Source organism: Barbus barbus, assembly GCF_936440315.1.
Source record: "Barbus barbus genome assembly, chromosome: 11".
In the NCBI taxonomy this organism is placed as follows: domain Eukaryota; kingdom Metazoa; phylum Chordata; class Actinopteri; order Cypriniformes; family Cyprinidae; genus Barbus; species Barbus barbus.
The window spans coordinates 9,251,477-9,274,380 of record NC_136739.1 but is presented as its reverse complement, the minus strand read 5'-3'; the positions used below and the strand labels follow the sequence as shown (position 1 = coordinate 9,274,380).

At 38.5% G+C, this 22,904-nt stretch overlaps 1 protein-coding gene across 1 annotated transcript in view; it reads left to right on the top strand.

Moving 5' to 3' along the window:
- LOC306876789 (rap guanine nucleotide exchange factor 4-like) overlaps positions 1–22,904 on the top strand; it is a gene marked incomplete at its 5' end in the record, with an annotated part of 69,318 nt that overhangs the window by 20,178 nt on the left and 26,236 nt on the right. The window contains 2 exon segments of the mRNA XM_079428196.1: positions 18,341–18,413; positions 19,838–19,902. Of these exon segments, the coding sequence (XP_079284322.1) occupies positions 18,341–18,413; positions 19,838–19,902 (138 nt within the window).

Sequence of the window (22,904 nt, the reverse complement as noted above, 5' to 3'; positions counted from 1 at the left end):
AGTGGTCTTGTTCGCGACTCAAGAGACCTTGCACTGTCCACTCTGGTTCTCCCTCACACATCCAGCTCCGCTTGGGCTGGATCCCATAGTGCAGACGTGGCCGAGGCTTAATCTGTATGCCTTTCCCTTGATTGCTCTGCTCCCGGGAGTTCTGGAGAGAGTGCGCCGGGACAGGTCCGTCTTCTCTTAGTAGCCCCGTTCTAATCGGGCCGAGTATGATTCTCAGACTTGATTTCCCTTCTTGACAGCTCTCCTTGGGAAATTCCCATCAGGAGGGATCTCCTCTCTCTGGTGGGGCCTTCCCCCCCGTCTGGAGTTTTGGAACTGTGGATGTGGACCCTGAGGGGGCACAGCTCATAGGTTCCGGTCTCTCAACTGAGGTTGCTGGGACCATACCCTAGTCCAGAGCTCCCTCCTCGAGGAAACTGTACTCCTTGAAGTAAACCTTCACTTCTTGATGCGGCAACCGCCAGCTCGATCCAGTTAACTGCCCAGTTGGTTTCAGTGCTCGAGTTCTTGCAGGTGCAGTTCTCCGCAGGGTTATCCCACTCCACCTTGAAGGTTTCCGTGGCGGCCCTAGCTGCTCACCACACCCCTCTTGGTGGTTGGTCTTTCGGTAGAGACATGTTTCCTCCACAATATGCTGAGGCTGAGGTCTCCGGCCAGGAGAAACTTATGCTAAGTGGTGGATCGGGATGCTATTCCATAGCCCTGAGTCCTCTGATCTCCCCTCTCCCTTGGGGGTCAAGGCTCACTCCTCCAGAAGTTGGTCTTCAGGACATTGCGGGATGTCCACTCCATTTACTTGTCAGGTTCTATACCTGCATTTTGCGCCACTCTTGGCTCCTTTTCTCTCACCTTAGCTGTGCTCTTCCACACTAGGCAGGGATTTGCAAGTCTGGCAGCGCGGGCATACTCGCTCCCAAAGCGTTTTGACACAGCTTGAGTTCCTGAAGGGGAACGTTTCTAGGTTATGCATGTAACCATGGTTCCCTGAGGGAACAAGACGCTGCATTTCATTGCTATACTTCCAGAATCCCTGCGAGTGCTTCCTTCATTCTACCAGAAGCTGCTGCTGTATCCACTGCACGTGCTTTTAAGGTCTCTACGTCACCCCGCCTGTGATGTCTCGCCCATCCATTGTAGTGATTACACACGTGATTCAGAATGTGGTCACGCTGAAGGCATTCCCAAAGCTTTTTGATGCAGCATCTTGTTCTCTTGGGGAACCATGTTTACATGTGTAACCTAGAGATGTTTTTGACCTAAATCAAAATGGCCAACTGTTGAAAAACATCCATTGAATTCTGTAGGATTATGTAAATTTCGATTATGTAAATATTGTTATATCTTATGACCACTAGGTGGCACCAAAAACTTCATAGGTTGTTTCAGGCCATGGTGCCAAAGACATAAATCAAGTTTGGTAGTGATAAGCCTATGCATTCGTAAGATACAGCACTTTACTACAAAATTCAAAATGGCTGACACCAAAAAAAAATAAAAAAAACATGGGAAAACTGGCTACATCCTAAAATGTTGCAGAGTTATAGCCTTACACTGTGTCTTGACCGGAAGCGACAGTTTAGCTTGAGGTGGTCTACACTGTATGCCCTTACAGTTCTAGCGCCCTATGAAATCCGTTTTATTTTTTCCCCAAATTCCATTTAATTTTTTTTTTTCCAAATTCATCTTTTTCCATTGTACTTTTTCTGTAAAATCTAATAAATTGAAATCATGAGACTTACGATATTAAACTGAAATTTGTTAAAAGTTGAACAAAAATCATATTTTTTAAGATATTTTTCATATGAAATATGTTTTATTTTTTTCCCTCAAGTTCAGTTTTACTTTTACCACATTCTGTTTTCCATAAATTTTCCAGATTCCATTTTAATGGTCTCATTAGATATTAATAATCAAAAGTATCGCTAATGTTTTTTTTAGTTTGTTGTTGTTTTTTTAATATTTTTATTTATTTCTTTGTTGTGTATTTACATTTTTCTACTAAATAAATTCTGGTAAATAATTTTTCCGTAAATATTCCTTTAAAAAATGCTTTAATAATAATTTTATTATTATTAGTAGTAGTAGTACTATCATTACAGCAAGTAATATTTCTGTCATGGTTACTTCAAGTTGAACCAAACTTTTATTTTGACGGATTGCTGTGAAAACCTTTAGGTTTCTGTTTGTATGTGATATGATGATAGTTTTTCTCAAAAGAAACTCATGAAGTGACTCTCAGAGCAGTTCCAGAGATTATGGTCATTTTTTCATTCATGTACTTATATATTCAGACGGCAGAGGCTGAAAACACTGCGTATGTGTGTAGCAAACCAAACTGCGCATCTGTGCCATTCATTCACACAGAGACACGCAGAACATGCAGGATTTGTATTTAAATAGTTTTTTTGCAGTTTGATATTCACAGACACTAGTCCATATCACGTTTTGATGCAAGTGTAATGACCTACTTTTGATTTATCCATCCAAAACTTTGCAAATTGCGTGACATTCTATGTCATACTGTAAATGCCATTCTGTATGCCCTCTAGTGGTTCTGCGGGCTGCCATAGACTTCCTTAGCTGAAGAAGAAGACACTTGTGAATGGGAGTAACCGGTAATGGATGTCCAGGACAGACTCACTGGGTCACAGTCCTTTGATGATCTGTGATGGAGAGCAGGTGTGTCCGATTCCACGTCTCATCAGCACACATGGCCAGGCTACTGCTGTCGTCCAGAGCAGCGCTAACAGGTGCTCAGATGACTTGCTATAAGAGCAAACATCTCCTCTTTCTGTAATGATGCTGCTGAAAATTCAGCCTCGGTGTGAAAGAGCATCTCTGTGTCTTGCATTCAGTCTGATAATCAGTTCTGCTGAAGGCACAAAGCAAACCACCAAACACACGATGACATGATACAGGCATATATAGGGGTCTGTTTTACAGAGTGATAAATGCCAGGTCAGCACTTGTGAGAAAGAAGTGCACCTAATTGTTCTGAATGTGCACTTAAAAGTTTTTTTTTCTTCAAATCTTAAATTTGTAGTAAAAAAATACTTGCAGATAATATTAATCAAATAAAAGGCCACTTAAGTGTATTTAAAGAGAAACACTTTCACTACTGTTTCTTAACACACTTAATTAGACTGTTGAAAAGTCCACAATTTGTAATGTCAAATTTAAAGTTTTACTTTAAAGTACATTTTAAATCATTGTTTTAACAACTGATTTAAAAGATTCAGCTGATTTGTGATTTAAAGAAGTATTTTGATGTGTTGCCTAACTTAGTACAACACATGTAAAGTACTTGATTATAATTTTAACTGTAGTAAGTTATTCAACATTACATTTGAAGTTAATGCATTTTTAATGTACTTAAATGCAACATCACCATTGCAAATGTGTAGATTCATATATATTTAAATGCATGACAACATTAAAAAATGACATTAAAGTATATTTTAGTTTACCATAAATGCTTAGTACATTCAGCAGTACTTTAACCATATTTCAGACAATAGAAGTGATTATGAAATTACATATAAAGATGTACTTAAGTCTTACTTGAGTGGGTCAAAAAGCACTCAAAAGTTCAATTAATTGTATTTAATAAACTTTTAAATTAAAACATTTTCATTTAATTGCAATTTTTTTTTCCAGGCCAATGGAAACATCCAGCTTTTTTGTAGTCATAGTATTTTGTGTCAATACAGAAACTGAATTTCAGAAATAAATTTTCCCTGAGAAATTTTCACTGGAGAAAAGTGAGACAACTAGCCCCAGTCTCCCCTATATAAATGTATGTTTATAGGTTTTGCGCCACTGGATTGATTTATAGTTGATTTTTTTTTTTAAAACTTTGATCAACTTTTTATTGTCTTTCAATTATAAACAAAATAACGTCATTGAAACAAACAGCCAAGAAAGAAGGAATAACAGACATATTGCCAATAACCGATAACCATTCCTTTATATAATCCAATATGGTGGATGAAAAATGTTGCCAGACATCAATAGACCCAGGTTTTGCCTTTTTAATTCATGCTGTTTTACACTAACAAGTCACTATTTTAAGGAGGTCATAAATACAATATGTTTTTGCACACACGTGTGGTGTAAACCAGTTCTACAGTCCTGTATTACTTCGTTGCAGCTGTACAACCAGCAAATAACATTCTCCTGTGTATTAAACTTGCACATAAATCAGAGTCATCGTTAAGAAGACATACACCTGGATTGGGGATGTAGTCAGTTTTCAGTAAGGAGGACAAAACAAAATAAAGTGAATGAGTCCATACTTTAGAAACAATTTGACATTAACATATGAAGAAAAGTACCTGGTAATGCAGTATTACAAATATGGCAATTATAAGTCAGTTGTAGTTTCATTCTGAATCTCTTATAAGGAGTTATGCATGCTCTGTGGATGACTTTGAAGTGAATAAGGGGATGAGCCAGATTTTTGAAAGTGATTTATAGTTGATTTTGAGGTGATTTTCAAAAGATTTTATTGATATTTTTCTGAATGAGTCGTTATCTCATTTATTATACATCAGTACCGATGGTAGGGTACTTTCATTTTATGTCTGTTTCCATCTTCTTGAGAATACTGAATTATTAAGTGAAGTCCTGTTACCTTTAACATGCCTGAACAAAACAAACACGTTAGTCTGCAAATAAGCTTGTTTTTAAGTGTTAAACTTACTTTGTGTGCGGGTTCATCTTAAACAATGAATTATTAAAATAAATTCTTGCCTCTGAAGTAATTATTATTAATAGACCTTCATCTCTATTGAACAAAAATATGTTTTTTACACCTGTATGTATGTGCAGTCAGTAGCCATCAAACCATGATGATTGGAGTACTCAAATCGCCTAGCAACCACTCCTCTCTCAGAGAGAGAGAGAGAGAGAGAGAGAGAGGAGGGGGGGGGGGGGGGGGGGGGGGGGTAGCTGCCCGTTCAGCCCTACACACACACGCTCACTACATCAGCACTCTCTTCTGCCTGCTGCTCGGACCACTTACACACACACTCACACACACACACACACACACACACTACAGCATGCTTGAGCTGTTGTATAGAGCTCTCTGCATTAGACACTAATAGTAGTAAGACTGATAGAGCCGCACTGACTGCTTCAGTCTGTCACTCATGGGTCGCTCACTACTGTAGGTAAGTGTCTGAGCACTCAATTGATCTGCTTTGCTTTACTTGAGGTTTGTATTCTGTGACTCTGTGGGCACCGTTTGAATGTGTGCTTGATTGTTTTTATCTCAGGATGTAATATGAACTTTCTGTACTGATGGATTTAGGACAGTGGACTGCATGTGTGTGAGACACTGAGGTTTATATTGAGGTTTGAAGTCTTGTGTTGTTTTTAATGAGGTGAGGTCTTGTGAGAGGAGAACAGGTTATGCTGAGAATGTCTGTATGTGCATTATGTAATGAATGTGTTCAGTGAAAAAAAGTGCAGTGAAGCGCAATTATGAGATGCGTTTGTATGTCAAGCATGAAAGAGAGAAAATTTAACGGTTTTTCATATTGCTGTCTATACTATAAGAAACAAAATCAGCTGAAAGACTGAAAAGCTACTGTTAATTTTCTGACAGGATATTATGTTAAGTTTCCTTTAAACCTAAAACAACACAATCGCAGCTAACAAAAATATGTTCTAAGAACGTTTTGCTTACGTTCTCATTGAGTTATGAAAACATTATTCTGAATGTTCTCTGAATGTTTAAAATGTCAAATTCTTTGAATTAGTTAAAATGCTTTTTCCTTGGTTATATGAATATTAAGGGAACATTTGGTAACACTTTATTTTACTGTGTCTTTGTTACACGTTACATGCACTTACTATTATACTAACAATTAATTATGCATAATTACATGCAAGTAACCCTAAACCAAACCCTAATCCTAACCCTAACCATATAGTAAGTACATGTAGTTACTTAATATTACTCAGTGCTTAAATGTATAGTTACATTGTTACAAGGACACCTTAAAATAAAGTGTTAACAAACATTCCATTTTATTATTCAGCAAATATTAAGGGAATGTCACTTTTGAATATTCAGAAATGAGTACACTCTAAAAAATTTGGGTTATTTGGCAACCCAGTGCTGGGTAAATATTGGACAGAACACATGCTGACCCAGTTGGTTTTTTGACCCAGTTGGTTGGGTTAAACATTTTTACCCACCATGCTGGGATGTTTTATTTAAGTCATTTATTGTCTAAACATTATTATATTGCTGCGTAAAATGGGCTGGAAATTAGAAACCACACACAGAATTACTATAGGCAACAGCAATAATCAAATGATTCAAGATTCAAGATTTTTATTCGTCACATACACAATTATACAGGGTATAACCAGCAGTGAAATGTAGGTCAGGTCCGCTCCAAGGACAGTGCAATTATAATGTATACAAATATTAAGAAAAAGACAAGTCGAAGAAATAAGAGAATAAAATAAAAGATAAAAAATATAAATATAAATGTACAGGTCAGTATGTTGTTGAATTAAATAGTAATAAGAGGAATGTGCAAAAAGAATGTGCAAAAAGTTGTCCAGGGTATTTAAATAGCAGCAATATGAGGTAGAGAAAAATTATGAAAAATTATGAATAGCTATTGATATGGTGATATATACATGGAGTCATGTGATGTTATGACACAGAGTTAGAGTTTAGGAGCCTGATGGCCTGGGGGAAGAAGCTCCTCCTAAGTCTCTCAGTTTTTGCCATCAGGCTATGGAAGTGCTTACCAGATGGAAGCAAAGTGAATAGACGGTTACCAGGGTGATTTGAGTCCTTGATTATTTTGACAGCTCTATTTTTGCAGCGTTTGAGGTAGATGTCCTGCAGAGAGGGGAGAGCAGACCCTGAGGTGCGCTCAGCTAAGCGCACAACTCTCTGTAGTGCTTTGCAGTCCTGTTTGGAGCTGTTTCCATACCACACTGAGATGCACTGAGTCAATACACTTTCTATGGTCCCTGAATAGAAAGTTTTCAGGATTGCTGGTGAGACCCTGAATTTCCTCAGCTGTCGCAGATGGTACAGTCTTTGCCTGGCTTTCTTAACCTGTGTTTGGATGTGTGTAGTCCAAGTCAGGTTCTCGGAGATGTTTACACCGAGGTACTTGAAGCTACTCACCCTCTCCACAGGGGTCCCACTGATCATAAGAGGAGTGTAGGGCCACTGCTGTCTCTTCCTAAAGTCCATGATCAGCTCTTTAATTTTGCTCACATTCAGAGAGAGACAGTTGTCCTGGCACCAAGATGTGAGTCTCTCTACCTCATCCAAGTATGCGGTCTCATCATTGTTGGAGATGAGGCCCAGAACCACAGTATCATCAGCGAATTTGATAATAGACGTGGAGCTGTGAGAGGACACGCAGTCATGCGTGTAGAGAGAGTAGAGCAGGGGACTCAGGACACAGCCCTGTGGGGCTCCTACGTTGAGGGTGATGGAGTTTGAGGTGAACTGGCCAACTTTCACCACTTGAGGTCTGCCGGTGAGGAAGTCTTGAATCCAGTCACAGAGTGAGGAGTTTAGGCCGAGGTCTGTGAGTTTAGATGCCAGCTTGATGGGGACTATAGTGTTGAAAGCTGAGCTATAATCAATGAATAGCAGCCTTACATAATTCCCATTGTTACTGTCCAAGTGTGTGAGGGAAGAGTGGAGGACGTGAGAGATGGCATCGTCAGTGGATCTGTTTGGGCGATAGGCAAACTGAAGAGGGTCCAAAGTATCATTACTGAGATTAGATGAACATTTATTATTAAGCAAGAACACCCATGGACAAAATACAAAAAAAAATGAATTGATTTGGGTGAATACAGCATAGTTTACAATATTACATTATTATAATATATACTATTATATTAATATTAATATTATTATTTATTATTAATATTATAATATTACATTTATATTTAAACTCACTTAACAAGCATTTTAGAAAAAAAAGGCACATTTAAAAGTAGCATTTTAATTTAAGTGTTCAACCGTTTTCTGTAATCACATTTTTACCGAAATAGTGCTAATTCGTGTGCCGGTGTGTCGCCGAAATCTGAGCTGGTGAAGGGATGCTGTTCGCGGGGGAACTGTGAACTTCAGACCGCGGCCTCGCGTTTCGTAGCTGAGAGATGGCGTGACTGACTGCAAAACCTGCCCATAAACAAACATTACTGAGATTAGAGAACATATTTTAACATCAAATTAAATTAAACTCAATATTATAACAAATAAATCCATGTATGCTATGCAAGGCAAAAGGCATTTCCAGCGCAAAACGACCGCTGCTGACGCAGCTGACTGATTCGTCTTTAAAATAATATAATTTACATCACATTAAAGACTTTATAAATTAAATAAAATGCATTCAAACCTTTATTTTCCGGAAAGAGTGCACCAAATTGGCGGCAGCGGTGCTGAGAGCCGCTCTCTCCTGTAGAGGACAAAAAAACCCAGCTCTGACTGTAAAGGTCATTGCACACTTAGTCCGAAATTTTTGTATGCGTTTTTTCGTATTCGTAATCCTAAAAATTCGTCACACACCATGTACACCAAGTCCAATGCGTATTAATTAATCCGTTGCAAAAAAATTTGCAAAACAGTAGCTTAGTACTGAATGGAATCTACAAGTATTGAGGATGATTTTGTTGTCCTCTCGCTTCTTAAAAAAAAAGGATTGGAAAAAATCCAATCCTGAGATAAAGAGAGGAGAGTTCCCCCTCCTCATTAACGAGCAGCGGGATTATCACGGGCGATTCAAAGTTTACTTCAGGTTGTTAGTGGGTCAGTTTGATGCTTTGCTAGTGATACTAGAGCCACATATTAAAAAGAAGACCACTAATTTTTGTGAACTCAGTGTGCAAGGATCTATATACAGTGCTTTGTGCTGCGAGATGAAGTGGATGAACTCAATAATCGGCGTTCGCTTGTACTGTGGCTCTGATCTGTCAAAACACCTCTCAAAATGCTTGCTATGGATGCGAAAAATGGGAAAAATTGAACCTGATCCGAAAATTTCGGAGGCAGTGTGTAAATGTGATTGACATAACGAGAGGTCGTATTTATTTTTTAACATGTGAAAATTTCAGATGAAAATTTCGGACTCACTGAGTCCGAAATTTTCGAGATGTCCTCACTGCAGAACACAAGATCCAGGAGGCATAAACCTACCCGTCTCCACCCCCTGATCTCTAAATCCACCCATCCCCACCCCTAAACCTAACATCTCCACCCCCTAGATGTGGATCCAACCCCGCCCCCTGGATCTTTGTTCTGCAGCGAGGGGCTACTGAAATTTTTGCATGCATTTTTCCATTTTTTTTTTCTTATTCCCCATCCTTTCCTATCAAAAATGCAGGCTCAACCAACCGATTGGGTAGAAAAAAATTATAAGTTACAGAAAAACTACCCAGCACCTGGGTAAAATATAAAAACAAATTACCCAATAAAATGACCCAACAGGCTGAACCCAGCGTTTGGGTTAAAAAATAACCCAGCATTTTTTAGTGTAGTAACATTTGAAAACGTTATATGTCCAACTAAAACGTTGCAGAATAAAATGTTCTGTGAATGATGAATAAATACAATTTTTGTGCTACTGTCTATTTCTGAAAGTCAATTTCAGTATTGACACAAATGTAAGCATTCAATGCTCACAATTTGTTATTTCATTAAGCCACATTTGGACAGCTTTCAGACTGTTGCGGTAGCTAAGTTTCACACACTGTGGATATGTGACTGTAGCCCTGTCACGGTGCACACACGAGGGAGGAACCAGGAACACGCAGACGAGGATATAAACTCAAATAACACACTTTACTGACATCAAGGCAGGGCAAGACAAGGCAAGGCAGGGTAAGACACAGACATCCAACACCGGGGATAACGAGTAGACCAGACCAAATGGCACTACACAGACAGGACTATAAATACACAGGTAAATTAACAGACACGGCTAGACACAAATAAACTAATGATTACATTTAACAAGGACAGGAAACAAACCAAATATGGGCACAAGAGGCAGGAACACATGACACACACACAACAGTTCCCTTACAAGCCCATTATCCCAGCACATTTGCTCCAGATCCTTCAGGTTTGGGTGACACCTGTGCACTGCAGTTTTGAAATAATGCCAAATATTCAGGTTAACCATTCACCTGTCTGTTTTTGAGCCAGTCCAGTGTTAATTAGACTTCCGTTTTGAATATTTTTCCTGCTGGATGGAATTGATCCCAGATTCCGTTCAAGTTTTTTTTGCATGTTTCCCTGCATCCGTGTAGCTTTGAAGCTTTCCTGTCAACACAGCTCTGTTTGCTCTTGTCTGATACGATATCTGTCCACATATCTCAGTTGCATCATTATTGTGCTTTTTTGCCCCAGACATGAATCTCTCTGAGCAATGGCATCTTCTGGTTGATTGCTGTATCTTTCTCAGCTTCTGAACATTGAGGTCCCTGGATGGTTGATGTGGCTTTCATCCCCTAACAATTGTACCTTCTTCCTAATTGAGGCATTAGTTTTACTTTATATTTGTGCTTTTATAATGATCCTAATGATCAGTAACTGTAGGGTTTATCCAGAAAATGCAATTGATATTTTAAATATTTGTTGGTTTGCAATGATAATACATTGCATTTAAAATGAAAATAATTAATTTGAGGTTTTGTTGGTTGGAAAACCAATTCAAATAAGAGGGCCACTGAATAATTTCCAGCAAGCAGTTAATCATGGATACTGTCTGGTAATGGTCAGATTCCCCGCTGATGCTGGAAACACTCCTTCATCTTTACAGTCAAAAAACTCCAAAGAAGCAGGCAACTGTTGTCATGGTGATGGGCACTCTTATTAGTTTTGTATATTATAGTCAGAGTGGCATAGATCTCACAAGTGGTCTTTATAAACTTTTTATTTTCTTATATTATTTTTTTTAAGATTCTTTTTTTCAAGAACAGCATTTATTTGAAAGGCCCAGTGTCATTTTGATCAATTTAATGCACCCTGCTGAATAAAAGTATTAATTTCTTAACAAAAAAAATAAATATACTGGCCCCAAACATTTAAATGGTATATTAATTGTTTAAATAAATGTACTTTTTTAAAATCAAATTTACATCATTAAAAACAAAACAAAAATTCCAAACAATTACATCTAAATAATATATAAAGATATATTTCTTGGTTATATAATGGGTATCATAGAAACATTGATATTTAAAATCTTTAGCTGATCTGGTGAGTTTTCTGTCTGTTCGGAGATGTGATTCTCAGAGGCTTGTGAAAGTGTAGAGGTGGTTTATGTAAGTATTTGCTTGAGATATTCACACACCCTGAGAAGGAACGCTTCATTACTCATTACTCTGCTCAGGTCGGATACCTGCAACATAAAGAAACAAATCTTGCCACATTCAATTTCACTCTGCAGCACATATGTGCACATCTCTATGTTAGCTGTGTGTATGTGTGCTTGTCTAATGTGCTTGTATTTATTGTGTCTCATCATTATGTGTTTGAGTGAGTGGCCATGTGCGGGTGATATTTAAATGCTGCGTTTCACATACAGTACTCCATTGTCTCCTTCCAGCTTTGTGTGTGTGTGTGTGTGTTATTTTGTAATTTGTATTGTGTGTATTGAGGGTCTGGGTCTTCCCGCTATTGGAAACTCAATTTGAATTGAACTCATTACTGTCTCGAGCATCAGGCGTTTTTTTTTATTTTTTTATTGACAGTTCTGCACAGTCACAGTGATTATAAGGACTTTTCTTTTGTATTTATTTCTGTAGAAACACTGTTTAAAAGTGATTTTATATGTTCTGTTTGTGTGTTTGTGCATCTGACTGTGTAATTGTATATCAGCCTGCTCTAAGTACCTCTGGGCTGTCTTGTCTCCTCCAATCACAGCGTCACACTAAAGCCCCAGGGGATGATGGATAATTTGTCATGTTCAAAAACTTTCAGTATTTGTGTATATATTAAAAAATGTCTGAAAGTAACCCATGTATTAATATGCATTGACATGCAGCCAAGTGACAAGTGTTACGGAACATGCACCAGGGAAGGCAGGCAATCGGGGAGTTTGTGAAAATAGGCTTTTAATGGTAAACAATGATTTACACAGCAACATAACGTTAAGACTCAATGAAGATACAAATCAAACAGACAGCTTATAAAAGGAACCGGAAACAAAGGAGTGAACGAGATGAGACACAGGTGAAGCTTTAGCCTTAATCAACTAATAAGGAACTAATGAGGAAAACCAGAACAAAACCAAATAAGGGAAAACAGGAACAGCTAGATGAACCAGAAAAACTGAAACTGAAGTCCAAACTCCTAACATTACTCCCCCCTCCCAGAAGGCGCGTCTCGCGCCGCAACAGTTCCACCGGGGAGGAGGGGTAGGCGCCACTGCAGGACCTGGACAAGGGAGGCCTCCAGGGCGGGTCAATGGAGTGGGAGTCCGGCGGCCATGGCGGGACAGGGGAGTTGGAGTCCGGCGGCCATGGCGGGACAGGGGAGCCGGATTCTGGCGGCTATGGCGGCTCAGAGAGCTTAGACGGCCATGGCGGGACAGGAGGCTCGGGGAGCCATGGCGGGTCTATTTTTTTCAGAGGGCTTGAGTGATCCCCCTGGCCACTATGGCTGTCCCAGACAGGTATATACAGCCCCCCAAAAAATTTTCTTGGGGAAGTTCCCCCCAGGGAACCATTGAGGAGGAGCAGGCACTTGAACTTGAGGGCGCTCTGGAGGAGCGGGCACTTGAGGGCGCTCGGGAGGCGCGGGCACTTGAGGGCGCTCGGGAGGCGCGAAGCTGGACGGGACCAGCGGAGACATAGGAGGGCACTCTGGAAGCGCGGATACTTGGGGGAACTCGGACACTTGGGGGTGCTTGGACAGCGCGGACTCTCGGGGGCGCTCTGGAAGCGCGGACTCTCGGAGGCGCTCGAACAGCACGGATTCAAAGGAGAGCTCGGTCAGCGCAGATGCTCGGGGGCGCTCAGGATGCGCGGATTCTCGGAGGCGCTCGAACACCGCGGATTCTCGGGGGCGCTCGAACACCGCGGATTCTCGGGGGCGCTCTGGTAGCGCGGATTCAAAGGAGCGCTCGGGCAGCGCGGATTCTCGGGGGAGCTCAGGAAGCGCAGATTCTCGGATGCGCTCTGGAAGCGCGGATTCAAAGGAGCGCTCGGGCTGCGCGGATCCTCGGGGGCGCTCAGGAAGGGTCAATTCTCGGGGGCACTCTGGAAGCGCGGATTCTCGGGGGCGCTCAGGCAAGATGACCGGAACAGCAAACCCGGGGGGAATCGCCCTGTCCAAGAGTGAATGCTCCGGAATCATCTCTGGTGGGCCTAACTTATCCGCGGATGACGGCACAGACTTTGCCGTGGGCGGTTCAGGACTGAGGACAACAATGGTGCTGCAGATGGTATGGGGAAGGTTGGGGCTGGGCAGGCGGCCCGGACCGTTGGTGCTGTATGTGGAGGTCCTTGGCGGGAGGTGAGCTGACGCGACGTGACGTGCTTCAGCGGAGACTGGGCAGCGAGACTGAAAATTTTCCTTCTCAACAACTTCGAAATTTGATCCATTTAGAAATAAAACAAGATTAATTCATTCGACCAGGGAGAAATCAAAAGCGGGTAGCTCACATCTGATCGTCTCGCTGTCCAGCCCCAGATGAAAAAAAGCACCCAAAGAGGCGTCAGGCCAGTTCAGCTGGTGAACAAGTTCAATGAAATCATCCACATACCGTTCCAGCTTCCGACCAGCCTGCCGCAAACCCCACAGCTTGTCCTCAGCCGTCAGCATTTCGGTTTCGGTCAAGTCTTCTGTTACGGAACGTGCACCAGGGAAGGCAGGCAATCGGGGAGTTCGTGAAAATAGGCTTTTAATGGTAAACAATGATTTACACAGCAACATAACGTTAAGACTCGACGAAGATACCAAGCTCAGTGACTAATACTTTAAAAAATACTTCCAAAATAGGTTTTTTTTTTATGTTTAAATTGTGATCTGTAAGCCACTAATCATAAATACAATAATCCAATGAAATATTATATGTATATATTATAATATAATATATATATATATATATATATATATATATATATATATATATTTATATATTATATATAATCTATATATTATTATCTATAAATAGCCTACAATACTATTTGTTCATTGTAACAAAGTTCGTAGGTCGGGAAGAAGGAGGCGGGAACCGGCAAACATTTAAAGATTTAATAATCAAAATAAACAAACGCAAAAGTACAGCGGCAGCCCCTCACGGACGACTGCCGCACACAAAACACCAAATAAAATCCAGGCCTGGTCCTCTCTCGTCTTCCACTGTCGTCACTCCTCCTTTTATCCTTCCGGAGCTCCTCCGTGGGACTCGAGACCGGTGAGTGTCGCAGGTGTCGCTCATTATCATTAACTCCACCGGCCTCGCTCCGTTCCCACGGCTCTCGGCCCCGCCCCACTCACCACATTCATATACAGTATACACATCTGCAAGGATTAATGCAAAGGTAAAGGTTTGTTCCACTATACAGAAATGAGTAATCAAATTTAGAAAAAAGATACATTCTTCTTCCTTTTTACTTCTCTTCCTTTAAATAGCGTACTTTTAGTTGAATCTGCATGACACGACTCTAATTATACTTTAACATCCACCTAATACAGAACATAACACATGTACTGACAAGAATGTGCACTCTTAAAAATAAAGGTGCTTGAAAGGTTCTTCACAGCGATGCCATAGAAGAACCATTCAGACAAAGGTTCTTTAAAGAACCATCTCTTTCTTACCTTTTTATAATCTGAAGAACCTTCTTTCACCACAAAGAACCTTTTGTGAAACAGAAAGGTTCTTCAGATGTTAAAGGTTCTTTATGGAATCATTTAGACAAAAAGGGTTCTTCTATGGCATCGTGAAGCGCCTTTATTTTTAAGAGTGTATGGTAAACATTTCTAATGAAAATTGTATGTCATGTATTTAAATATAAGTAAATATATTTGTAATGATGGACTTGCAAATTATCATACATAATATATTAACTTTAAATGTAATATCTAACACACTACATAAACTTATAATCATGTACTTTACATGTGCTTTAGTACGTTAGTGCATACATAAAGATAAGTGTACTTTAACTTTTAATTAGACAAAGGATTGCTTATTATGGTTTGACATATCACATGATATTTACGCTAATTGCCATAGAGCACATGACATTTCAGAAGACTGAATATGCAGTGGTCTCAAGCCACATTTATTCTCTGAAGGCAAAATTTGACATGTCTGAATGTTGTTGCATGAAAATCTGTAATCATTTATTCCTCATGTCAGTCTGTGAGACAAATACGGATTGCCTTCCTGTATCTCAAACAGCAGAGTATGGTGCTAGCAACACCATGGGTTCAATTCCCCCGGGAAAGCAAAAATAAAAAATGTGTATATGTAAGTCTCTGTCAAATGTGTAAATGTAAACCCAAACCCAGATGGTCAACACAAAGGGAGAATTTTGAAGACTGTGTTTTTGAAGATTGGTTGTTTTTTCTATGCAAGAATAATGAATGTGGACTCTAGCTTTCAAGCTTTAAAAAGCACAGAAAAGTATCTGTTCATATGGCTTGTGCTCTGTAATTCAAATCTTTTCTCTGATCACTGATAACCTTCCACTCTAGTGAGTTGTTAACCATTGTTAACGGATAACTCCGGTAGGGATTCGAACTCGAGGCTTGGATTAGACCAGTTGATGACTGAATCATTCAGACTGGCTTTGTGAATGATCTCATGCAGTTCATTAAAAAAAATCTGACTCATGGAAGAAAGTAATTCATGTGGGTCTGAACAACATGAGGGTAAGTAAACGATGACAGAAATGTAATTTTTGGGTGAACTAACCCCATATGCTCACTCACTCTCTGACTGCTGTGTTCAGTGTTGTGTCATTTATCGGTAGACATAATGACAGATTAGGTTGGGTTTGTGTGATTTATGGGATGCATCAGTCAGAGATAATGACTTGTCCTCTCTCATGATGACGTCCACTCCCCAGAGACCCAGACACTCACATTTGAGCCACAGAAAGGCATTAACGGTCCCAGGTGTCCTGGTTAATGGCTCAGGCCACCTCTGTGTCATTAGTCACTGAGCTTCATTTTATTGGCACCTCCTGTACTAAACTTTCAGCTTTGAGAAAAATTAAATAAGCTTATTCTGTCATGTTCTGTCTATATAATGATATGCTTCAGCTCATAGCTGCTGTGCTGTATTGCGTTTTCTCAGTTCTGAATCCTTTATAATGAGTGATGTAAAACGTCTTCAGTTCAGTATTAGGTTTGATGGATCAAAACAGATGTTGATTAAATTTATTGACATATTGAATATGGTCTTCGGGGATGTGCAAAACCTCTGCATGTGGTGAGGTCTTAAACCCATTATGAACAAGCAGGACAAGCTGGACTTTCTACCCTTTCGCCAAACACTAAATGGGCACTAATCTCTCTCGTGTCTATAATTAGCAGATGCTTTTGTCCAAAGCAACATTAAGTATACTAGTGCTCTCCTCCAGAGAAATCCACGGTTAAGTGCCTTGCCCAATGGCACTATCTCTCCATCTGTCCATCTGTCTTTCTAGAATTTGATGTCAGTTATAGATGTTAATGGAACTGTCAACTTTAAAGTACATTTTAATGCACTTTTTTTCTTTAATATTGCATTTAAAATGTGTATATATGTATATATATATATATATATATATATATATATATATATATATATATATGTATATATATATATATATATATATATATATATATATATGTATATATATATATATATATATATATATATATGTATATGTGTATTAAATATACTAAACTGCATCTTCATCATTTGAAATGTGTAATTACAAATATACTTAAATACATGGCATACAACATTCAATAGAAATTACATAAAAGTAGATTTTAATTTACTATTCATGCTATAGTCCGTATTCAGTACTACACTTATTACACGTTGTAAAGGCAATAGAAGTAATTATCAAATTACAAATATAAATGTACTTAAGTCCTACCTAAGTGGATTAAAATATACTGCACTTAATATATATTTAAACAAAACTGCATTTTCATTTAATTTTGATTAACATGTAATTAAGTGTCCAAAAATGTAACACTCAGTTCACACTTAAGAATATTCTTTTAAATTATATTTTTTCAATAGGCACTCTTTTGAAAAGTATGCTAAAGTCTACTATCTTTAACACTGTGAAGTTAACATTTTTATTTTAAAGCATGAATGCTAAAGGTATAAAAATGCATTGCATCTAGTGTGGAAGACTACTGCTATATAGAGCTGGTACCTGTGGTAGTATTTGATGTGTACTGTACATCAAGAGCTCTGTGTCAGTAATGTGCATATGTGTGTGTGCCGTCTAATCTTTGATTCAGAAATATTGATTTAATCCAGCATAATCCCTTCTGATCTGCAGTCGGACCTGATTAAAGAGATTACTCTCGACTCTCCAAACTCTTCCTCTCAAACTGATTTTCTTATTTGTGCTCAGATGAGTTCATCGTTCTGGGCTGCAACTCTAAAGCTAAACTAAATTTTAGGCGACCATGGCAATAAATTTCATGGGATGTATAGGCACTAAAGAGAAAACCTTGTGAGGAAGCAGACTCAGTTGGGGGATGAGGTTTATGGTGGTTTTCATATGTGTATTATGTGTACCATTACTCAAAGCTCATGCTGTTAGTGATGCCTTTTATAGCTTTTACATCACTGAGCAAATATGTGTGTGTCTGCGTCTATTATTTTATATTCATATATATTATATATTCATATATGACCAGCTCTTCTACCCATAAGAAATGATGTTCACAACCCATTTACGTCCATATTCTGATATATTTCCAAGTGAAATGGGATTTTCAACCAAAAATGTAGGGCAGGACTTGATTTTATCCACCAGGAGATTATTGGATCATGAGAAATGTCTCTATATAGCAAGTGATTATCAGAAAAGTGTTGGAAAAAAAGTGACATATGTGATGCCACATATAAAGGAAATTTTTGATGAAAAACTGAGAAAACAAACTTGTTTTTCTTTGCAATAACTGATGAAGTTTGTAAGAAAAGACCAGGAACACGTACTGAGTAATTATGGTAAAATTGAGCTTCATGTTGACATTATTTTATTATTTTAAGTAATTTATTCATTTCTTTTCGTTTTTCTTTTCAATCTCTCTTTGCCACCTCTCGTATGTGACTGGAGTGTTTGTGTCTTTCAGAATTATCGTCAGTGTATGGCTGGTCTGCTGGTCCCTCCCTATGGTGTTATGGAGAGCTGCCCAAATACTGACAGTAAGTACAAACACTTGCCCTTGTTCACCCAATGGTGATAATTCTGGGTTACACTTTATTTTAAGGTGTCCTTGTTACAGTGTAATTATACATTTAAGTACTGAGTAATATTAATTAACTACATTTACTTACTATATGGTTAGGATTAGGGTTTGGCTTAGGGTTACTTGCGTGTAATTATGAGTAATTAATTGTTGTTGTAATAGTAAATACATGTAGCATGTGTAACAAGGACACTTTAAAATAAAGTGTTACCTAATTCTGTTGTAATTTACTCACTCTGGTTTTGTTCCGCACATGTATGACTTTCATTCTTTAAAACAAAAGACAAGTTTTCCGAACTCCTTTCTTTTTTTTCCTCTATAAAATTAAAGCATATTGTGATGAGGGTCTGTAAAACAATCAAGTAAAAATCACATTGAAAGTATCATAAACAGTAAGTAGTACATCGTACTGTATATGCTTTGATAAATGTCCTCTGAAATCATACAATAGCTTTTTGTGAGAAAAATACCAAAACATACACCAAAAGTTTGGTGTTGGTAAGATTTTATCATGTTTTCATGTCTCTAAATCTCAACAAAGCTGCAATTATTATCAAAAATACAGGAAAAAAGATATTGTAAAATATTATTGCGATTTAAAATAACTGTTTTCTATTTGAATATATTTTAAAATGTAATTTATTCCTGTGATGCAAAGCTGAATTTTCAGCATCATTACACCAGTCTTCAGTGTCACATGATCCTTCAGAAATCATTCTTTGATGAATGGAAAGTTCAAAAGAACAGCATTTATTTGAAATAGGAATCTTTTGTGGCATTGTGTCTTTACTGTCACATTAATAAATTTAATGCATGTTTTGCATTAAAAAACAAACAAACAACAACAAAAAAAACTTACTGACCCCAAAGTTTTGAACGGTGGTGTACTGTATGTCTTTCATTCCCCTCTGCTGTACCTCTTATTCTTCATTTGTGCTTCTGCATAATCAAGCATGGCACATTGCTATCAACTCTTGATAAGAAGAGATTTTTTTTTTGCTGTTATAAAATAATTTAAAGAAACTAGCATGTTTTAAAGTTTGAAAACTCTCTTTAAAAAAAGTATTTTTGTCTGTGATTTCTATGTTGATGTGTGTAATTCAGTAAGTGTCATATATGAAGAGGTATGTGCTGTTGTCTAGGGCTGGAGTTATTGTTCCTGAAGGAGAAAGCTTTTGTGGTGTGTGTAATGATTGCCGCTGTTCCTCGCAGCCCCTCAGGACCCATTACTGAAGATTACACACATCCTGCAGCCCCATTATGACTTTACACACTACATTTAATCTTCTTACTTAACTATCTGCTCAATATTAGATCTTAAAGATTTGATCTTTTATATTCATCATATAATTATTTTATTTTGTTTATTTTGTTTACAAGGAATGCCTGACAAAGAGAATCTGAACAACAGTTCACCCGGATCATCATCCAAACACTTAAATAAGGTTTGTTTTAAGCTTCTGTCTTTGAAATCTTTCATCTCTTCAGTCAGGCCACATGTTCACTCTTCTGTCCAAAATCATGATCATCTGAGGTCAGTCTGTCATCATCATTTACTCACCCTCATTCTAAAAGTATATGATTTTCATTCTTCAGTGGGACACAAAAGCTTAGCAAAGTGTCTTGAGTGCTGTCAAGCTCCAGAAAGCACAATAAAAGGACAAAAACATCTTAAAAATAACACTTAAGATTAGAAAACACTTTTCACTATTAACTAGTTGCTTATTAGCATGAAAGACATCTATCCCTCACAGCCTTGTTTTCATTCCTGTCAAAAATGAGCTACACTGCTATATTACATTATCGCTGTGTAACTGTGCATGCTCAATTTTATCTGCATATAAACTCTTTTTGACAACATAAGATGTCCTGTTTGCCCATATTTTGAGGTGGTTTGTGAATAATCTAAAAATCTAAAAGGTTCTTGTTCGGCATCTCTGGTTCCATGAAGAACCTTTAGCATCCATAGAACCTTTCCATTCCACATAAGCTTCTTTATAGTGGAAAGCTATATAGTTCTTCACACAAAGTTCACTGAAAAGTTTATTTGTAACCAAAAGTGTTCTTCTTGGCATTGCTGCAAAAAAAAAAGAAAAAAAAAATTGAAAAGAAAACCCTTTGGAATCTTTGTTTTTAAACAGATCATATGATGCGATTTCAAGTTTTCCTTTCTCTTTGGAGTGTTACACGCTGTTTGTGCATAGACAAGTTCCCTGAAGTTGCAAAGACTAAAGTCTCAAAACCAAAGAGATATTCTTTATAAAAGTTAAGACTCTGCCACGCTCCCCTAAAATGGCTCATTCAAACACGCCTCCACATGTCTACGTCATGGTGTGGGAATATTTGCATAACACCGCCCCAAACGTATACGCAATGAAAGAAGGCAGAACTATTATTCTCGCTGTAGTATTGTTGCTGCCTCCGGCGCCATGTCCTGGAGATACTGTGTTTTGTTGTGAAAGTGAAAGTACTTTGTTTGGGTTTCCCAAAGAGGACACAACTAGAAATCAGTGGTTAAGTTGTATTTACAACACTGTTCCAGAACAGTTCAACCCAAATATTAGAGTGTGTGCACTGTGCAGCGAATTTTACGGAGGACTATTTCCTCAACCTGGGAGAGTAGCCTACAATGCTGGCTTGCACAATGCTGGCTTGCACACATTAAAGTGGGGCAATTCCAACTTTGCAAGGACAGTCTGACGCTTCTGTCTCACAGCCTGTAAGTACGTTTCTGCTACTGACGATTCAAACGTGAGTTTTGAGCAGTGTAGAGTAGTGCTTGTTGTTTGTCGTTTCTCTGATCACAAATGCAGATGTGGTAATGTTTATGCGTCACGTTGCATCGCGCCAGTATAAAGACAGTATAAGTCATTATAATCAGTAATTATGTCCTCACTGGATGCAACAAATGCCTCGTTTATAGTGGGTTTTATTGTTTTTGTGTCATCGATCTGGGACACGGCATCACAATACGGTAAGGGAGCATAAAATTTATACCTCATGCTTGAGGTATTCGGCTAATCACAACGCACTGGATAGCTGGCCAATCAGAGCACGCCTCGCTGCTCAGAACGATGAGCTTTGTAAAAATCGGCACGTTTCAGAAAGGCGGGGCTTAGAGGAGCAACAATAATGTACAGTATGTGGAAAATATTTTTTTTAACCTTAGACCTCATAAACACATTGCATTACACCAAATACACCAAATAATGTTCTTTTTAGCAACGTCATATGACCCCTTTAAGAGCGTACTGTGAAATATGATCCAAACTCTTTTCACGCCTGATGCCAGAAGGCAAAAATTAATAATAAACAACTGCAGCTTCTCTTTTGTAAATAAACAATGTCCAAAATTGTGCACAGAAAATGAATTTCTTATAGTCTGTCCATGAGAAGTTCCTTGAGGTCCATCTTGACTCACCTAATGAGCAGAGAGAGTTTGATTCTTGTTATTTCTCCTGTTTGCGTCAGTTCTGATATAATTACATCCTTCCTTCCCACCATCTCCTCGACAGAACAAGAATACATTTGTTTGAAATGTAAAATGAACTGGGCAGCTCTGGCATCCTCTCTTTCTCATTTCTGTGTACATGTCCGTGTGGACTTCCTGTTCCTCTGACCCCTCGGGTCATTTCCTGTCCACTGCTCCGACAGCCAGTGTGTCTGTCATTTTTACCGCCACAAGTGTTTTTCTTTTTTCTTTTTTCATTCTCTAAAGATGCATCCAAACCGGCAGACTATCAATACAGGCCACGGCAGAGTCTCTGTGATTTGCATAATGGTGTTGTTTTATTCACTTAAGTGTGTTTGTTGCTTTGGTTAACAGAAGGAGGAATCCGTCTTGCAGGATGTACAGAATCTTTATGTAATGAAGGAAGTGTGTAAATCATGCTGTAAGATGCTGAAGAGCTCAGCTGGCATGCTTAAATTGATTTGAACTTGGATGAGTTCACTGTTAATGCAGCTCACAGTCTGTTCTGTGTGAGCTAAGCTCTGCATTAGAGTAGCTTGGATGGATTGCAGACAGAGTCTGTTTGTTTGGAACAAAAACAATTTTGAGATATTTTTGCTTTTAAGTTTCAGTTAATGGTCTTTTTAAACTGGGAAGAAGTTTTGAGTTCTAAAAGCATGTTTTCATTATATATATATAGTGAATACACAAACGAGTTTGAGTCAACTTTCTGATACTGAATCACATTTGGAGAATGTGGTTCAGAATGATATGTTAATGGACATGGATCAGGTTGTTTTTAAAACACCTCTGAAGAGGAAAAAAAGTGACAAGAGTTTGGTTTTGAAACAGGCCAGAAAGAATCATGAGGAGGAAAAGTTAGACAATGAAAGTAGTGAAAGCGAGTGCTCTGATTCAAATGTTTCAGTTTGCTCCCAATCTAATTGGTCATGTCTTGACTATGGAGTGGATGAGATTAAAAAGTTCTTGAAGGTG